General features: G+C 40.0%; 1 protein-coding gene across 5 annotated transcripts in view; it reads right to left on the reverse strand.

Moving 5' to 3' along the window:
* Positions 1-10,184: 10,184 nt before the first annotated feature.
* Positions 10,185-18,098, reverse strand: part of PANK1 (pantothenate kinase 1) — a 48,219-nt gene continuing 40,305 nt past the window's right edge. For all 5 annotated transcript variants that reach the window (XM_074590841.1, XM_074590843.1, XM_074590839.1 and 2 more), the window contains 4 exons: positions 17,778-17,954; positions 17,253-17,376; positions 12,377-12,502; positions 10,185-11,739 (listed from right to left, as the gene is read on the reverse strand). In XM_074590841.1, the coding sequence (XP_074446942.1) occupies positions 11,680-11,739; positions 12,377-12,502; positions 17,253-17,376; positions 17,778-17,954 (487 nt within the window). In that variant the 3' untranslated portion in view covers positions 10,185-11,679. The remainder of the gene's footprint in view (positions 11,740-12,376; positions 12,503-17,252; positions 17,377-17,777; positions 17,955-18,098) is intronic.

Here is an 18,098-nt window from a genome sequence, read left to right on the forward strand (position 1 = left end):
ACCTTACCTGGATTAAACTGTGCTTCATGTTGAAAGATTTTTCCTTGCCAAAATACGCTGCTAGCGTAACTGCAAGAAGCTTTATTTGCACTGCGTAACACTGCAAGATAACAGACAGCTCTGAACAAGATGGCCTGTGCATCAAGCTACCATTGAAGAGACTGGGGATCTCAGCATTGCAACCTCTGCAGGTCTGGTTGGCAGCGTCTCTATGACAACTCCCCATCAGCGATGGGAGCGACAGTGGTTATCTGTGTTGGCTGCTGACGTTTTGACATCTGGGTCAACAACAGGTAATGCTTTCCTCTCGGTGGTGTGGGAAGGATATGGTCAGGGCACCACAGGAGAACACACGAACCACTTTGTGTATCGTACATACCAGGAATACACAGAGAGGCAGTAACACTGCTCATAACTCTGCTGTCCTCGCCATTGGCACTACAACAACTTTAAAACACACCTCTGTGCTATTTAAATTTTATATAAATTCATTTTCAGCGCTGAAGTATCACAAACGCGATATCATCAAAACAGCATGCATGACTTCAATTTGGCTTTTTAGAGTAACACTCTAACAATAATAGAAATACAAGGGTTTGGTTTACATTCATGTTTTCCACATTCATGACAGGATTCCTCTTGTCACTGCTAGAACAGATTTTTCCCATGCAAGTTTTAACTGCTGACACCGGGTAAACAATCCATTGCATTGCTCCATCTGTCAGCCTGACAAGCAACACAATATAACTCACCTGTAATGACCTTAATCCCTCCAGGGCTGCAGGACTATGCATGTTGCTCCCCTAGAACTGCTGTAATCACGATATCATAGGTGTACATTCCCTCACCTGGAGTGCTTCATCAGGCAAAGACAACACACCCAGGAATGGAGTTCTTTTGGTTTGGTCCCTATGCAAATAAGGACAATACCTTTACACTCTCTTATACTTTGCAAACCGCAAAAATAATCAGAAACTCTAATGCTATAGGATTTAAAGGGGAGGATAAATGCTTTTACAGTTTGGAGGATGATTAGGTGCCACTGTACAGTTTATGAGTGGCCTTCCTATGCATGTATGTTCTGAAAGTATGTTGTTTAATTGAACCTTTATATACAATTTTCTGTGGTAAACTGAAAACTCCACTATCTTCCTTCCTCTGCCATCTTCTTCCACCTCCCTGATACAGCCAGCCAACAGTACAGGGATATACTGTAATGGCACGCTCAGAGTAGCATTTCCAGATCTGGTCACTAATATTTGGATACCCAAACTTTGGCATCCTATAGTCAAGGGGACGCAGCTTCCCTGACGTCTCTGGAAATCAAGACAAAGCCATCACAGGCTGTACAAACCACAGTCCCTATGGTTCCCGCAGTTCCCCCTCTGTAGCTACAGCCCAATCTTGCTGACTCCAAGGTGAGAAGATGAAGTCTCACTTACCACTTGTGACCGCAGGCTCCTTTCTGAAGGTGAAGTCAAGCACCATTGGTTACTGACACACAGGGCAGGGCTCTAGCAGAATCTTCTGGAAAAAGAAGACTATGATGAATTCCTCAAAATAGGTGGCTAAGTCATATGTGGAACCTGGGCTAGAAAAAAGAGGGCATGTAATTGTTATTGTGTGTTTCACGTGGACATTAGTAATTCCTGGAACATAAGACCATCATATGGCATCAGACCAAAAGATGCATTTAACAGCCTTGTTTCTAATGACACCCAGAACTAGACACAGGTACGCATTGCAACCTGTTTTGCCTAAACAAGTGTATCATCATCCAGAATCTTTGGAAATTCTGACAGAAACATCCTCTCCTTCGTTATATAAACTAAGTATAGGCAGATCAATACTCAATATTAGTTGAACAAGAGGATGATTCATCTCCTTTTAGTGATTACAAGCTTCCGCATTTCAAGCCTCTTGCCTTGCTGCTGTTCATCTGGGGGTATTCCTTCTGGCCTGTCATTGAAATCCTTGGTCCAAGCACATGCTGTAAGCTTTTTGGACATGTTTTGATGCACGTATTTTATAAAGATCAGCACTCCTGCTAGCCAGAATTTTCCAGTGCAACAATTTCACTTGAAAACACAGATTCATCAAAACAAGTGTCCTATGGAAACAAGGTTCTAACAAACTTTCAGCTGTACAAAAGCAGGACCTTTCAAAAAAGTCTTGTCTGCCTAATGCTTTTCTTTTGTCAGCCTGCTGGGCTTCCTGCTAGCAGGCCTTTTTTGGTGGAAAAAAAGGAAATTTCAAAATATCTAAGTTTCATTTCACATCAGAAAAAAATTTAATTACATGTTGGAATTTTTCACAGCACGGGAATAATAAATTTGAATTAGTTGTACTTGGAAGCAAGCCTTTGCACAGCCATTCCAGTTTCTCTTCCATATCCATTTGACTGTGGACCAGAGGCTCGGGCTATTTCAATCCATACAGGAATCTGACACCAAATATGGCCTGTAATGTTGCTCTACTCCGAGGAGAACTAACCATTTCCATGGCTCTACAGCTTTTCATGGCGTTACGTTTTTGTTCTCCCTGCTGGATGACGAGTATGTCTTGCTGTGTTCTTCTGTGGAGCCGGTGTTAGCAGCTTCATCATCGACACCCTCCCCTGTACCAACTCTTGTGGAAAAGCACAGGCTAAAGAAGGCTGAACTGGGGTTCAAAGCCTGAAGGCAGCACAGGTTGCCTTTCTCCTATTCTCCAAACCATGATAACCAACTAAAAGAAGATGGCGAGCCACCACCCATTCTCCACAGCACAGAAAACCAGTCTCTTGGCAAGAATTGGCTGACAATACCTCAGACAAAACTCCATCTGGCACTGGCTGACCGCTGGGGCTTTCAGGGAGAGCTCCTCACCCATCCCAGGGTACGCCAGCCGTGCCTCCGGACATATTTTCCCTCCAGCTCACCTATAAAACACACAGCTTAGCAACTAGGACTACTTTCAATTCAGGTTTTACTACATAATTGGTGTATTTGTTGTGTTCACAGGCTGGGGGAAGAATTTCTTTGCTTTAAACTTTAATATACTCCTTTAAAAAAAAAATATGCCTATTGATAAATACCTGCAGCAAACATTTACAGAGTTAACAAGCACAGAAACTATTGCCATTCCACCCAGAGAGAAACTTACAAGCATCAAAGATTTCTGTTTTATTTGGAGATGTACCAGATTACTTCCAGGGGCACTTATGCAACACACAACCTTACAGCCAATTTTTTAATAATTGTGGGGTTTTTTTGTTTTTTTTTTTTTAACTCTGTGAATGTGCAAGGTGGTTTTTCCCCCATTTACTTGCTTTTTTCTCTCATGCGTGGACAAAGACCTAAGCCAGAGCCAGCTAAAAGTACATCAGAAACTATCTGTTCTGTGTAGTAAGATATTTTGGTAAATATTACGATGTTGACTCTCCGCGGCCTTGCACATCGGGGTTGCCTTTGTGGCTGCAAAGCTGGATGGACCGCCGCCATTTTGACTCTGAGGCGGCTCGGCTCCCTCTGGCCCACACACAGCAGTGGCGAAGCAAAGTGCCTCATGGCTTCTCAGCCAGGTATTTTCGGTATGGAAATCCAGTAGCCCCCCTGAGATGAGCAGTACATTTGTGAGCCAGGCTTCCCCAGCACAAACCAACCCACCTTTTCCTGCTGCAAAACCAGCCAGACGCTGTACGAGGTCTGGGGACCGGGGCCGTGGGCCTCTGAGGCCAAAGGGGCTGCCATCTTCTGTACGTGCACAAACATGCTTTCGGGTAGGGCTGGGTAGGGGCATCCTTCACTGCTCCTGGGTGACGAATACTTGTCTGCATACAGGCTGGGAGCCTAATACCTGCTCAAGACTTGAAATTTAAAACAGTAGAGAGACATGGAACAATATTATCTACCATTTAATTGCTCTAAGGCTAACGCTGCTAATCTTATGACTGGTGACAGAAACTTGTCTCTCCATTGATAGATTTCTGACTCAAGTCCGAGTAATATTTTACTAATTAAAGTATTTTGCTTTTTTTTTTTTTTTTTGTGGACAGAAGCTCCCATCACTGCATTGCCAGTCATACACCATCACCTTCCTCCCAGCAGGGTAGGTGGAAAGGTCAGGGACTGGAAGGGAACTGTCTCTAAATTAATTTCTTTCCTTGAACAGGTATGCAAGGCAACTAGGTTAGAAAAGGAAAAGATAGTTCTTCTCTTATTCTTGTGAATAAAGAGATTTCAATTGCCAAGCCTAATGATCTCCATACATAGGAAAGACAGACTTCTATAATGTCTTCATATCAGTAGTCAGTGGACTCCACAGAGTGAAATTAGTAACAGCTCTTTTGCTCCTATACTGATAAAGGCACTTAAAATTCCAGGGTTGGTATCTGAGAACTTTATAGTAATGTGTATAAAATGAAACAAAAAAAATTCTCAAAATGCTGTGAAGCAGGTGTTCATGGAAACCTGACAAAGAAAGATTTTATAACCCTTTCAGCTAAGAGAGACAGAACAGGGAGATACGCTGTATGGCAGGTTAAAAATCAAGTTCTTAATAGCGGAGAAAAATATCAGAAATTGAAAAAAAAAAGAAGTCTTCCTGACAGAAGCTAAGCTGAGCTTGATGATTCTTCCCATGAATAGAAGATGAATTCATTTTCAGGGGTTGGTGCCTCTTTTCTTCTGCTTAATTTTTTTTTTTTTTAATGCAATATCTTGTGTGATTAGAGCAAGGGGCAGAGGGGAGAGAAGACTCTCATGAAAGTTCAGTGCCTGAATATTTCTTGCCCTACCTGTGAAAGAACATCTGTAGCGTGAGATGGGCTATGGGACAGCCCGCAGCCGTCATCACCAAGCAGCTTTGGTTTCCCTTGCACTGCTCTTCCCCCTTCAAAGAAGAGCAAAACCAGTGATGCACAGGGAGCTGCCGCACTGCACAGGCAAACCTGCTGGAGAGAAGACTTCAAACCTCCTGTATCTGAAGAGATAACTTACTTCCTAAGCTAAAACGCTGTGTAATTTAGGAGTGTTTTCGGCTTATCTTGTAAATATTTCTGGATTTTTTTTTGTGCACAGCCTTTTGTAGCCAAGTGCAACATGCTGAACGCTAGCTGGGTAACAGCATGTGCCATGCTTAGGACATAGGAACAGCATGTATTTGTTTACTTATTCAAATAACACTAGGGGTGAGCTTGCTCAAAAAACAAAACAATTCTGCTAAAAGGAACCAAGGTTTCTTTTAAGTACATTCAGCATTTTATGATTCATTTGGCCAGCCAGCTTTGAGAATGGAAAAATCATTTGTTCTTTTAGTTTATTGGAATTAATAAGTATTATTTTACAGTTCATTTCAAAAAATATCAAAAGGGTAAAAATAATTTTCAAGTACCAGAGAGCATCCTCACTATTCAAATGGATTCCAGTAATATATTTTTTATTTCAATCTCCAGGTGAAGCCTCCGCAACCTGCTCAGAGGAGAAGCTTCTCACAGCCTCATTTGCCTTGCCCACATCGTACTACTGCCTGCCTTTCACACAGCGGGTGATCACAGACCACACGCACTGTGCTGCCTCAGGGGCAGCCTGGGCTGAGGGCATGGTGGCAACCGGGGTATCCATGGGGTAATGCCAGTGGGAGGACAGAGGGGGCAGATCCAGTAGAGTAGATAAAAAAATACTACAATCTCAACACAGTATTACATCTGCCCATTGGTAATGATTTACTGATTTACACAAGAGTACTTCAATTGCCGTCCCCCAACTAATGCAACTGTTATAAAAGCTTGTAGGAAAGCACATTTTGATCGGCACATTTTTCCTACAGGCTTGAGGCACTAACTTCCTCATCCTTTACTGGCACACACATCCCCGCTTCCACCCAGCCTAGCACTGGGAACTCAACTCCTAAAAGCTGGGACCAGCTATTTATTTTGTGCAATTGGCTAACACATATGAACGCAAAAAAGTTCCCCAAACAGCAGCAACAAAAAAAGCAAGCAAGTCTTGACATACCAGCAGCCACACCATCCCGTTGCTTGAAGCACTGATGTCTCTGTAGCGACACTCTTCTGCATTATCAAACCAGTGGCTGGTTTTAATGAGGGTCCATCTTGCTCTAAGCATTTTTCCTCAATGCTTTCAAGGCAGCTGAGAACATGTGTTCCCTCGCAAGGGAAAGTTCCTCTCACAAAAGATTATAAACGCAAAGAGTATGCCGCTTGGAAAAAAAAAAATTAATTCTAACATTATGTGAGAAAGTGGTAAGACGGTTAGTCGAGGCCACATCCTCATGGACGGGCACAAATGGAGATCTTAGTAAAAAGGTAACTTCTGCTTTGTACTAGACACAATGTTCAGATTTGCTCAAACTTTTAAGTTTGCGGAGAGATGGACGGGTCATCCACCCAAAAAGCTGGAAAACAGTGAAGCTGTCAGCTTGGAAAGACACTTCAGAAGCTGGAAGTGCCCTGGTCTTCACAACAAAATAAGCAAAACCACTTAAGAACAGGGAGTGACACATTGCTGTTAAGTACAACGTGATGCCCATTTCAGGCTGTTGGCCCTCCTTCATTGCCGTAAATCATACCTTTACCTTGGTGCATCTACAGCGTGTAGAAATAAAACACGCGAGCCCAAAGCACCCTGCTCTGGGTCTCTGCTGCCTGCATCTCCCTGCCGTTTGTCAGCAGCCCGGGCTCTAGCTGGGGGGAGGCTGCAGGAGGCTGCCAAGCCTTTGCTGCAACCAGCTGCTTTGCACAGCTGCACGCAGCAGCACGAACTGCTGCAGGCCAGCAGAAGAGAGCCGTCTTCCTGCCAATACAATAGAATTGGTTTTGATGTAAAAAAAAAAAAAAAAAAAAAAATCATTGGAAGGCCAGTACATCCCCTACTGTGTGTTTCACGTACTGAGACAAGCAGCTTTTGAGACCAGGCTATTGCCTGCACTAGAGAGCACATCTCCAGCTGGATAGAAACCTAATGCTTCAGCACAGGTCGCTGGGTGCTTTACACAGGGGTGTTTGACCCACATAGTAACCATTAACTGCATGAGCTCACCACCGAGCAGCCTTCACCTCCGAACTGGGACAACACGCTTCTGTCAAACAACCTGCCCTCCCCATCTCCCACTGTCTGCGCTCACAAAGAGGCAGTTTACTGCTCACCCCACCTTGCAGAAACCTCTAAAGATGCTGCTGCCATGTCCCTTTCCCAGGCTCAGTAGCTTCCCCTCTTGTAAACCTCAGCTTTTCTTACTTATTTCTCTTCCATCTCTCCAAGTGTCAACACCTCAGTGAACCTCAATTCCTCAGGCAGTTGACAGGTTGCCCTAACTTTTACAATTAGAACCAAAGTTTTTTTTACCCCTTTTTGTTGGGATTTTTGGGAGAGAGGTGATAGGGGAAGGTTTGAAGAAAAGACTTATTGCAGTCCCTATATCGCTTTCTCCAAACACACTAATAATCATGCAACCAGGAAGTTCCCATCAGCACCAGAAATACTTAAAGAATCAGAAACTGGATTCAGTTTTTAGGTTTAAACAAGCATTTATTTTCCAGGACCAGAAACCAGATGTCCTCTAGAAACCAGATGTCCTCTACCTCCCAGGCACTGAGAGGTAGCAAGACATAAACCAGGCGGTGGTCTTTTTCATAGCCTGTATTACATTTAATCCCAAATTCAAAGACACCTTGTGCTTTAAAAACAGATCCCAGTAGAAGAACTCATCCGACTGGAAACAATCATGTATGTTTATTTTGTCACCCATTCAACCCCATATGTTTTTCCCATCTCCAAAATTCTGCTGTGTCCTGCCAAAAATCACTTGCAAGTATCTTGTGACAGTCTTAGCGGGAACATAAGTGCTGATAACAGTGAAACACCAGGACAGCTTTGCTGAGGTTGGAATGCACTGCAAACACCCTGCTTGTCCTAGGATTCTTGTACTGTCCCCCCACACCCCATGCTGGTCTTCTCTACCAAATCTGATCAAGTGAATACTCTTACTCTTCAGTCACTATTAGCACCTTTTCACAGTAATTTAGTCTAAAAACTTTAAAACACAGACCCTTCTTCCTACAGGACACAATTAGACTTTTTTGTCAAAACCATTAAAAACTGTTTTTTTTCTGCAGGGGGGGAGAGAATGAGGAGAGCAGCATGTGTTTCAACAACAACGAATGTTTGAGTCCAAAAGAAGCAGACCTTGGCACAAGCCATCACAAGGAATCCCATTCATTCTGCTCCAACTCACCTTAATTATTAACATGTTTCAGAAAGAGAAGCTGGATTAACACAGCCTAGCTTGTTAAGAGATCGCATCAATTTATACTGAAACAAGTGCTTTGAATATATACTAAATCTGCAACCTCACTGATCTTCCTTACGGAACCACCCTCACCATTCCCAAAACAAGAAGATCCACAGATCTGGGTGTTTCTAGGTTCTCAATACAACTCTTTGATAGTGGTGCAACAGAGCTTTGCTTGCTCAAATTTCCAGTTTGTACCAGTTAGAGGTTCATCTATGTAGTCGAGCAGGACTGTTTTCAGACTCTTTAGATACCTCTGGATGATGAAGCGGGGTAAAGAACCCTCCCATCAGACAGCTATAGGCAGCAACTGGATACAAAACACGATCAGAAAAATTCAAGACAACAGTGATGCTCTTAGAACCACCTCAAAGTGCTTCCCTATGGTAAAAATATTGGAGTGGTGCTGAAAATCAACCAGACTGTCATTTGTCCATTACTTTAATTATGGAGGAGGTACATGGGAGGAAACCAAAAGTTGGGACTCGTGAAGGCAGGCAAAGCCTGAAGGTAAAGTAGCAAATTACAGTTCCAGCATATTCATATGATGGTGCCAGTGGGGAAGGAGGGGAGAAAAAAAGTCAACTGTAGATTTCAAGGTGACAAATACTTTTGCAGGAGGCTTTTCTCCCTCAGCAAAGGAAGAATTTAGCTTACGTTATTTTCCTCTCACACCAGGCTCCTCTAATTTCTTCTGCTTAGTGACTTGTCATAGCTCTCCATCCTATTAATTTAGTTTGCTAATATTTTCCCAACCAAACGTAGTAGGTTTTGTGTGTAGTATACACACCAGAGTATTATTTTGCCAGTCTTAGCTACAGCAACTTACCTATTAAACATTTTAAATTTCAAATCAACATTTTGAAGTTAAAGTTTTATTTTATGCTTCTCTTAGAACTGTTGTGATCAACTTACCTGGCAGTCCCTACAATCTTAGGGCTAACATTAGGGCTACCAAAATTGTGCTTTCCTTCTTCAATGACACAGCGTCTTGCATAGCCCACATATATTTTCCTGAATGACTGGCTAGAATTTCAGGGTTTTTTTTTTTGTTTGGTTTCTTTTTGTTTTTCTTGAGGACTAGAGGATTTTAATCTTAAAAGAATCATAGAATTGCCTAGGTTGGAAGGGACCTTTCAGATCACCTAGTCCAACCATCAACCTAACTCTGACAAAAACCATTATTAATCTACCAGTCTACCCGTCTTTTAAATACCTCCAGGGATGGTGCCTCAACCGCTTCCCTGGACAGCCTGTTCCAATGCTTCATAACCCTTTCAGTTCACATAACTACAAATGCCAAGAATGCAAGAACACTTATGTGACTGATATTCCCATATCAAATTCCCTTCAAAAACCGGCCAGGGAGAAAAAGATGGAAGCTTTCTCTGAAACAAACCAACCCATCCCACAAATTGCCCCGAGCTCCACTGATTTAGCAAAGTGTGTTTATACTGCTGATGTTATGCTTCCCTCTACTGTTCACCGTAAGAAGTGCAGTTACCTCCTAACGTTCTGAAGGCTGCCTTAAAATACCAACCCAATGTAGAAACCAATCTTTAGTTGCAGGCAAAACTTCGCAAATAAGCTCAATTAAAGTTTTTTTTCGTTCATGAAAAATTAGAGGCACTGAACAGAACTATCCCCACTTACCTCAAGCTCAGTATTACATGAAATATCAACTACAACATGCTAATTGTTCATGTTGCAGTTTACAGCCTACCAAAAAGTCAACTTCAAGCAGGCAAAACGCTTCAAAGACCAAAACAATATAACAAAGTAAAAAAACCTATCAAGAACCAAAGAATTATCATAGAAATAACTAGTCATATGTGTTACTAAACAGTGCGATGCATTTCACATCATTGATTTCAAGAAATGAACTCCACAGATACATTAAAACCGTCAAAACAGTAGTGGTCTTTATTTCCATTAGACAAGTTAACACATCGGTTAATATGAATTTATTTCAAGATTTGGGAGATACGGAAATTAATGACTATTAAAAAAGTGAAATAAACCCCCTTCCAAAAATATACTGGATAATACACGTGTCTGAAATTTATACTGTTTCTCCGTGATGAGCCCTTTACACTTTATGTGACATCACATACAGTTTTGCAAGACAAAAGAATTTATGAACTGTTTTTCTGCCTCCGATTTGTGAGCCCTCAAGGTGTCTAAGAAAAGCAAGTTTATACATGCTGTGCAGCAACCCAAGTACATAGATTTCAAAGGGGCCTCAATTCAACTGGAAAACGAAGTAAAATCTAGAGAGGTCCACAAATCAAAAAAAGGTTGGAAATACTGTATTGGAATAAACACTCAAATCCTAGTGACCTGGAGGGAAAATTAATACTAGCTTAAAACCAGATAATACATTAGTCAGGTTTGGGTTTTTTTTTCTAATTTTAGAAACTTGGCTTTGAAATAATGCAGTTATCAGTTGTTTTTGATCAAGATAAAGTTAAAAATTGCAGACTACAGAAAAGTCTTCAAATAAATGAAAACAAACCTCCTCCCTTTGTCATCTAATGCCAAGTATGTACCATATAAATAACATCTGTACTACAGAACTCTTAATGTGGATCAGAGATTTTCAACAGAAACAGGATTTCATTTTATTGTCAAGCCAATCATTAAAATTTTAGTTCACATCTTGTTTAAAATTTTTTAACGTAGAGGAGAATTAGTCCTGCAAAACCCGTTGGCAGTCTGTTCCTGTTGCAATTCATGACTAATGAAAAATTACAGTCTTAAACCTCCTACCCCCACCAAGTTTTCTGGCAGTCTTGCCAAGAAACCCATGGAGTCACAGAAGGCTTGTAAATTTATTTTTGGAGGGGTAGGGGGATGTTAAATAAAAAAGTGTCTCATCTAATCTGGAAAGGAAAGGCAAAAAAAAATAATCAATGACTAGTTTTCACAGTAAAATGCATCAGCTTTGCAGTTTCATTTGAAACCAAGAACAAATCATGAAACGTCATGAAAATAAGATAAAAAAATCTCCTAGAGTGATTACTAAATGAAGTTAAAATTACCACACTAATCAGTAAACCCCAGAAGAAAAGCAGATGCCTCATATTACAGGTCCTACATTAAACAGTATTCGCTTTTTAAAATAAATCCGTAAAATCTGTATGTTTGGCCACTTTGCACTTTTTTCCCCTAAAAAATACAGTGTACAGAAAACAAAATCTTGTTATTCCCAGTATGAATTCTGAAGTATAAGCTCAAAACCCAGAAGGTAAAGATCAGCTAAAAGGATTTTAAATTATTTACAAATCCAGCAGGTAGAACTACCATAATGGCTTCATTTCCATCCTTGTAGTGGTTTTCGCTCTTATCCAGCAGCATCTGCAGTAGGAATCTCTTCAGACAGCTTCATCACTGATCATCTGTCATTTTCAGCAATTCTAGAAGAGCCCCAACAGCTCCAAAATAACCCTTTAAACAAGGCAAAAGTAAAACAAATTCCAAAATAAGACACAAGCATGAGCATGTGAAATCTTCAGTTCTGTTAAGCCAATTAAAAGACCTTTCTTAGAAGATCAGCCCTGCTGTGCCAAGTATTTACTATATCTGAATTATAATTTAATATGATCTTGTTTGGGTCCAAAAAAGGTCCTTATACTGGGAGAAGTCTTACACAGTTCTCCAAAATTGTCAAAAAATAAGAAACTACAGAACCGCTATAATGATGCTGTATTGAGGCAGGGCAGTTTCCGCTATGAACATATCCATCTGAAAGTCACCTCAAAATTATGCTTACAAAAATTAATTCTAGTTGAGGTTTATGTACCAGACCACACAAACAAACATTGCTGGTACTAGGGTCAGAAAACAAAAGTGAGAGACATGCAGCGTTTAGCAACAAATACCACAAGATTAGGGGTCAAGCCAGCGAGTTAACAAGGGGAATTTTCAAATGAATTTGCAATTAAATTGTATTTATGCAGAACTTAGTTTGTGGATTCACTTCAAAGCAGTGGCACTGAAATTCTCCCTTTTAACTTCACCAAGTCAAGAACCACAAGATTTTTGTACTTACAAATAAAAGTAAGTTCAACATATATTTCCTTACCTCATGTTCCAAAAACAGAGCTTTCAGCTGTCCCTTGGACCAATAATCCATAGCATATGCTAGTACCTTCATAGAAATCATATTAATTCTGAGAAAGTTGCCAACAAATACCACCTTGTCGATGTTCTGCAAAATTGAAAGGCAGACCAGCAAAAATTATATTCAGCTACATTATTTGCCTCTTTCAAAATGTACTTCTGCCTCCACTATGAAGTTAAATGGGAATTTGGGATTACATTTAAATTTTCCAGACTGCAAAGTAAAAAAAAAAAAATAAAAAAATAATTGCAGTTACTGACCACTAAGTAGAGATGCTGCAAGGAAGAAGAAAAAAAAAAAAAAAAAAAGAGAGAGAGAACTTCTATTCCAAAGAAAGTGAGAGGCTGATACCACAGATGGTGAATATTTGCTTAAAAGCCCAGACCTTCCCAACACAAACAGGATTACGACTGTTTTGTTGTTTTTTTTTTTATTATTTTTTAATTGTAGATGACGTGGATGCAATGAAGACATCTTTCCCCCCCGCTTGTTAAATGAAGCAACTTTCCAGAGATCACTATGATTATTAATTCCAGATGAAGAACCTCTGAAGGGTATCTGAGAAGGACTATGTTAGAGATGGGAAGAAGCATCTTTCATTATCTATTCTCTGGACTGCGGCTCCATTTTCAGAAAGCAAGCGATACGTGGCCAACGTGATACTTGGGATGTATTGCACTCCTTTGTTTCAAAGCTCACTTGAACCCAGTTTTCACAAAGAACCTAAAGATTTTTGAACACTCAGCACTACGCTGTCAGTGAGAGAGTCACATGCTATCCTTACTTGTGTGCACACCAGTGCATGCAAGCAAAAGTTCTGGTGCTTAAACAACGCCCAAAACTATCTCACCAAGCCCAGTTTTGCCTGTTAGGCACAAAAATGCACTTGCATTTTGAACCAGTGTACCATATGATGCTCACCATACAGTAGAATTGGTCTAGAAGATTCAGTAGGAGGCCAAATCCTGGAGATATAAGTTTTTACATTTCTAGGGCTCCTTCAAGACTCCTGTATCTTCAAGGAGTCGTCTGCTGAAAATTACCAGCAACAATCTGCATAGAGGCCAGAACTACCAATGTGACCTCTCTACTTTCATATAGCACTATAAAGCCAAACACTTGGCTCTGCAGCAGTTACTTTGCTACAGACCACAGTTTTGGCATGTCTGGTACTGTGCGCGTGACATACCACGGAGAACATCCTCACTTGAATACGCAGGATTGAAGAGTGCCAATACCCAGATCCAGTAATTCATTTATTCAGTCTCCGATGACTGAGTTACATGTCTGACTGTCCCCAAACCAAACACATCAACAGAAATTTTATTTAAATAATTCAGCTTTATAGTCTCCTACCCCCTTAGATATGGGGATATATGGCGTATATGGCTGAAAATAAGAACTTCTCAAAAGGCTGCTATTAAACATGGCTAAGAGCACTTTGCATCCTCTTGACAAGGCAGTTTTGTTTCTGAAGTCATTTCTGACAAAGGAGGGACAAACATGTAACTAATTAATTTCCTGTAATGTAATACCATCAAATTGATTAGAATCTACATTTGCATTTCATTTTCATGATTTTTTTTTCTGATTATACACACAAAGCTACTGTTACCAGAAATTCAAGCACACAGTACCTAACACCAAGTATAAAAACTACTGAAAATTTTAAATGTAAAAATACTAGTTGTATCTACTAGAATAGCAGAGTGTATATCAACATGCAAATTTCGTATCATTTTATTTTCCAACATTCCTTGACTTGACAAGGTTAAAAGTTTTGTTAAAGATGTACAGTTTTCTAGATTTTTGAACTGAACAGCTTTAGCATTTTTCAGCAGTCGGAAAACGAAGAAATGCTACTTTCATCTCTTAAGGGACTCCTGCCAATCTACTTTTAAATTGTTCACTGCTGAAATATATTCAACGTTGAAAGACAGAAGTCTTAAGCTGATGAAGGGATCGTGATGAAATGCTTACTTAAGCTAACCAAATTACAACAGCCTGAAAAAGACATGCACTCTTTCGCTCTCTGGGGTCTTGCTAAATTGTTCAACTACCCTGCAGTAGAAAGCTATAGTGTAGCTTCAATATAGTATATACACATATTTACCCATATAAGAGAATAGGGGAATCTATATCAAAGATGCCATAAAAAAACCTGTGCATATTTTTGCAAGAAGACTCATTCAGATGCAATTTACACGTTCCGCTAGTAAAGATAAAGCAGGGAGATCGGTTTCCTTTATGCAGTCCTGCTTTGCCTAGGACAGACCGTTTCAAATGATGTGTAGCCAAATGGTTCCAGACTATGGAATTTTTCTACCCCACTGCCAACTTTGTGCAAGCAAACTTTGCTTTGAAGTTCTGCAGACAGAATATTTCATTTACTCCCCAGCCTCATTTTTTTCCTGCACATATGCAAGTAATTTTCAACACAATATTAAAACCGCAATCATTGAAAAAAAAAAAAAAAAACAACCAACTTATCAAAACTCATGCTTCAGGGCACAAATTGATTTTGTCGAAGAACCTAGGAGTGAGCTTCACCAGAACTCTAAGCTAATACACACAAACTCCACAAAAGAATATTATCATATTCAACTGTTTTTTAAGCTCTTATTTGGCCATTTCATTCATCAAGCTTGGTGAGTCAGAGCCATATCTCCCAAAGGCAATTTAGGTGTCTAGATTATTTAGCAGAATGACAGCATTATTTTTTTTCTCCCCTGAGAGCAAGCTATCTGGAGATCAGCTTACTTGCAATGATATAGCGTGTTTGAATTTTTTATAATGGCATGTAAGGCTACTAAATTAAGTTTTCATTCTCTAAAGTTACAGAATAATTTAGTTCAAGTGTTGGAGAAATTCTACTTTGACACTGTCTGGGAAATGAAGCATACTTTACACATCAATCCACATTCCTCCACAAAATTCTATGGATCGTGCTCAGTTTTTAAGTAAGCCTGCCCACTGAACAAAGATGTTAGGAAGTTTTTCACAATGACTCAGAAGCATTAGTTTCACTAGTAGCCTATTTCCTCCTCCGAACACATCGCATGTGGTTCCCTGCTGCAACTCTCCATGCTTTGATAGCCCTGTACAATGCTGCTTGAACTCCATGCCACAAGGCAACACTGTAAAGAAGCTGAAAGCAAAGAGAACACCGGAGAGTCATCCTGACTGAAAAAGTCAAATTGACAAAAAAAACCCCAAAAACCAAAAACATCTGTAGCCACTTTTCACAATGAAGGGAGGTTATCAGAGCAATTGACAGGGGCATACACTGAGACTTGTGCTGTTCAACATATTTTAGAAGTGCTCAAGAGATATTAGCAACACACATAACATTTATTGGCATACAAAGTTATTCAGGAGGGTCAGAATCAAAAATGAACAGCATAGCAATGCTGAAGGGACTTACACCCAGTAACTGAGGAATAAAGTGGCAGATGAAGTTTAAATTAAAAAAGTGAAATGACAAATGGAAGGGGGAAGAGGCAGAGAAGACTTTAGTATTCAGACATAACAATAGGCTCCAAATTAGCCACTACCACTCAAGACAGACTGTGGATGGTTTCTGAAAAACATTAGCTCCATTCTCACAAAAATAAAATATTAAGAACTGTAAGCAAAGGAACTTGGAACACAAAGTTTATCAACATGTCATCACAAATTCATTGTGCAACTACACTCTGAATACTGCATGAAGATCTGATCATTTGATCTCAAAATTATAACCATAAAAAGATTAAAAAGACAAAATGAAACAGTGAAAAAGAGACACAGCATGTCTTCTGTAGGAGAGGAGACCAAGTATTAGAATTTTCTGTCTTGGAATGACCAACGGGGAGATGGGGTAAAGGTTTATTAAAAAAACCAAAACCCACCAAAAGCACTAGTGATAAATTATTTGGTGTTTCTCATAAAGGTAATAGCTAGATAGGACCCAATAAAGTAATGAGATGGCAGTTCGGTGAGTTTTTTGGTTTTGCTTTGTTGGGGTTTTTCTTGGGGGGTGTGGGTGTGTCGTTGATTAAAAAAAACAAAGAGGAGGAGCATTCTGTGGTTAGAAGAAAGCAGTGGAGCTAAAAATGTCACTGTATTTAAAAAGAAGATTAGGTAAATTCATTGAGAGCAGACAGAGCAGATGAATTACCACATAGCAGTAAAGGATGCAATTTGCAGCTCGAAACAAGTGCCTAAATGTTTGTGTTTGGGTTTGTCTTTTTCTTTTTTTAAACTGCCAGAAGCAGGAAAGGTGTATGAATGGAACAATCCATCCATAGTTATCATGCCTAAAGAAAAGAATGTAACAAGCATCTGATAGGAGTTTGAGGCAGAATAATGAACGATGCTTTTCTTCTCTCTGTCCCAATACAATAGATCTTGCATCTATTCAAAACATTTAACACAATACACAATTCAAACCCACCATGCTATGGAAACAAGCCACACAAAACACTATTTAAAAAAAAAAAGTCTGCCATAGTATAGTAAGATCTGTTAGTATCTACAAGGTAATTCAGAATGTTAAGTTGGATTACAAAGGTGTTAATATCCATGTACTACAGCTTGGGAGCAACTGAACAGCTCTAGGCATCAATGGTTCAAGGAGATCTTTTAGAGCCAACTTTTCTTCCTTCTTCCCTACCTTTGAAGCTCAAAGCATACACATAACACAAATCACGTAAGTTAGGACCCCGCATTAAATATATACGTGTTTACCAAGGCCAGTTACACAACTACTATACCAACAATTTGCATTTTTGTAGTCTGTTAACCTTACTATGTTGTTTCTATAGGTTTTAAGCTTGTAGTAAATATGCTATCTTACCTCATTCAGTGCACACATGCGAGCAATAGAACCTATGTTGTTGGTGATGGTGACCAAAGTAGCCCTGGCCAAGTCCTCTTTACTGATGGAATCTCTCTTTTCTTTACTCATCATATGGCCAAAGCTGTGTGAGGAAGATTATTCCTTTTATTATAAGTTATCTCAGAGTGCTAAAAGCCCTTAGAAATTTTATAATTTAATAAGCTTTGCTTGGATTTAATATCCATCGATTTGAGAAAGATTTGAACATGTGAAAAGGGATGTCATTGGAAAGGCAGAACAATGCGCAAAGACACTTTTAAAATAACTAATTTAAATGGAAGCAAACTGCATCAAGCATTGTTTACACCTGTTTAAAAAAAAAAAGCAAAAAGTAGGTGAGAGATCTAAGGACAAACCACATGATACATTCTGAGTGACATTTACACATGGACATAGTGCATAGTCCAGGGATTACACACTCAGTTCAGCATGCGCAGTACGTTTCCCAAGGAAGTCCTTAAAAACAGCGCAATTGACACATACCTTGAGGCTACAGCAGACCCTTGAAGGCCAAACCGCTCATAGTCTCCTCCATAAATATCTTTCACCAGCTTATCCACATTGGTGCTGTCACCTTTTGCAGCCATTTCTAGTGCTTCTTCAAACGTCTCACAGCCAGTCAGCAGACAGCACAGGCCCAGGAACGTTCCTCCTCCAAGACTAGAAAAGCAGAGTTCCTTCAGACCAACACCTTGAACCAGCTTTTACTACAGCTCCTCACACTCCTGTTTTCAACATGGTCCACACAGCTACCAACTGCATCTTGCATCTCCTCCCTCATAGAAGTGAAAACAGACACCCTAA

Source organism: Larus michahellis, chromosome 6, assembly GCF_964199755.1.
Source record: "Larus michahellis chromosome 6, bLarMic1.1, whole genome shotgun sequence".
Lineage (NCBI taxonomy): Eukaryota > Metazoa > Chordata > Aves > Charadriiformes > Laridae > Larus > Larus michahellis.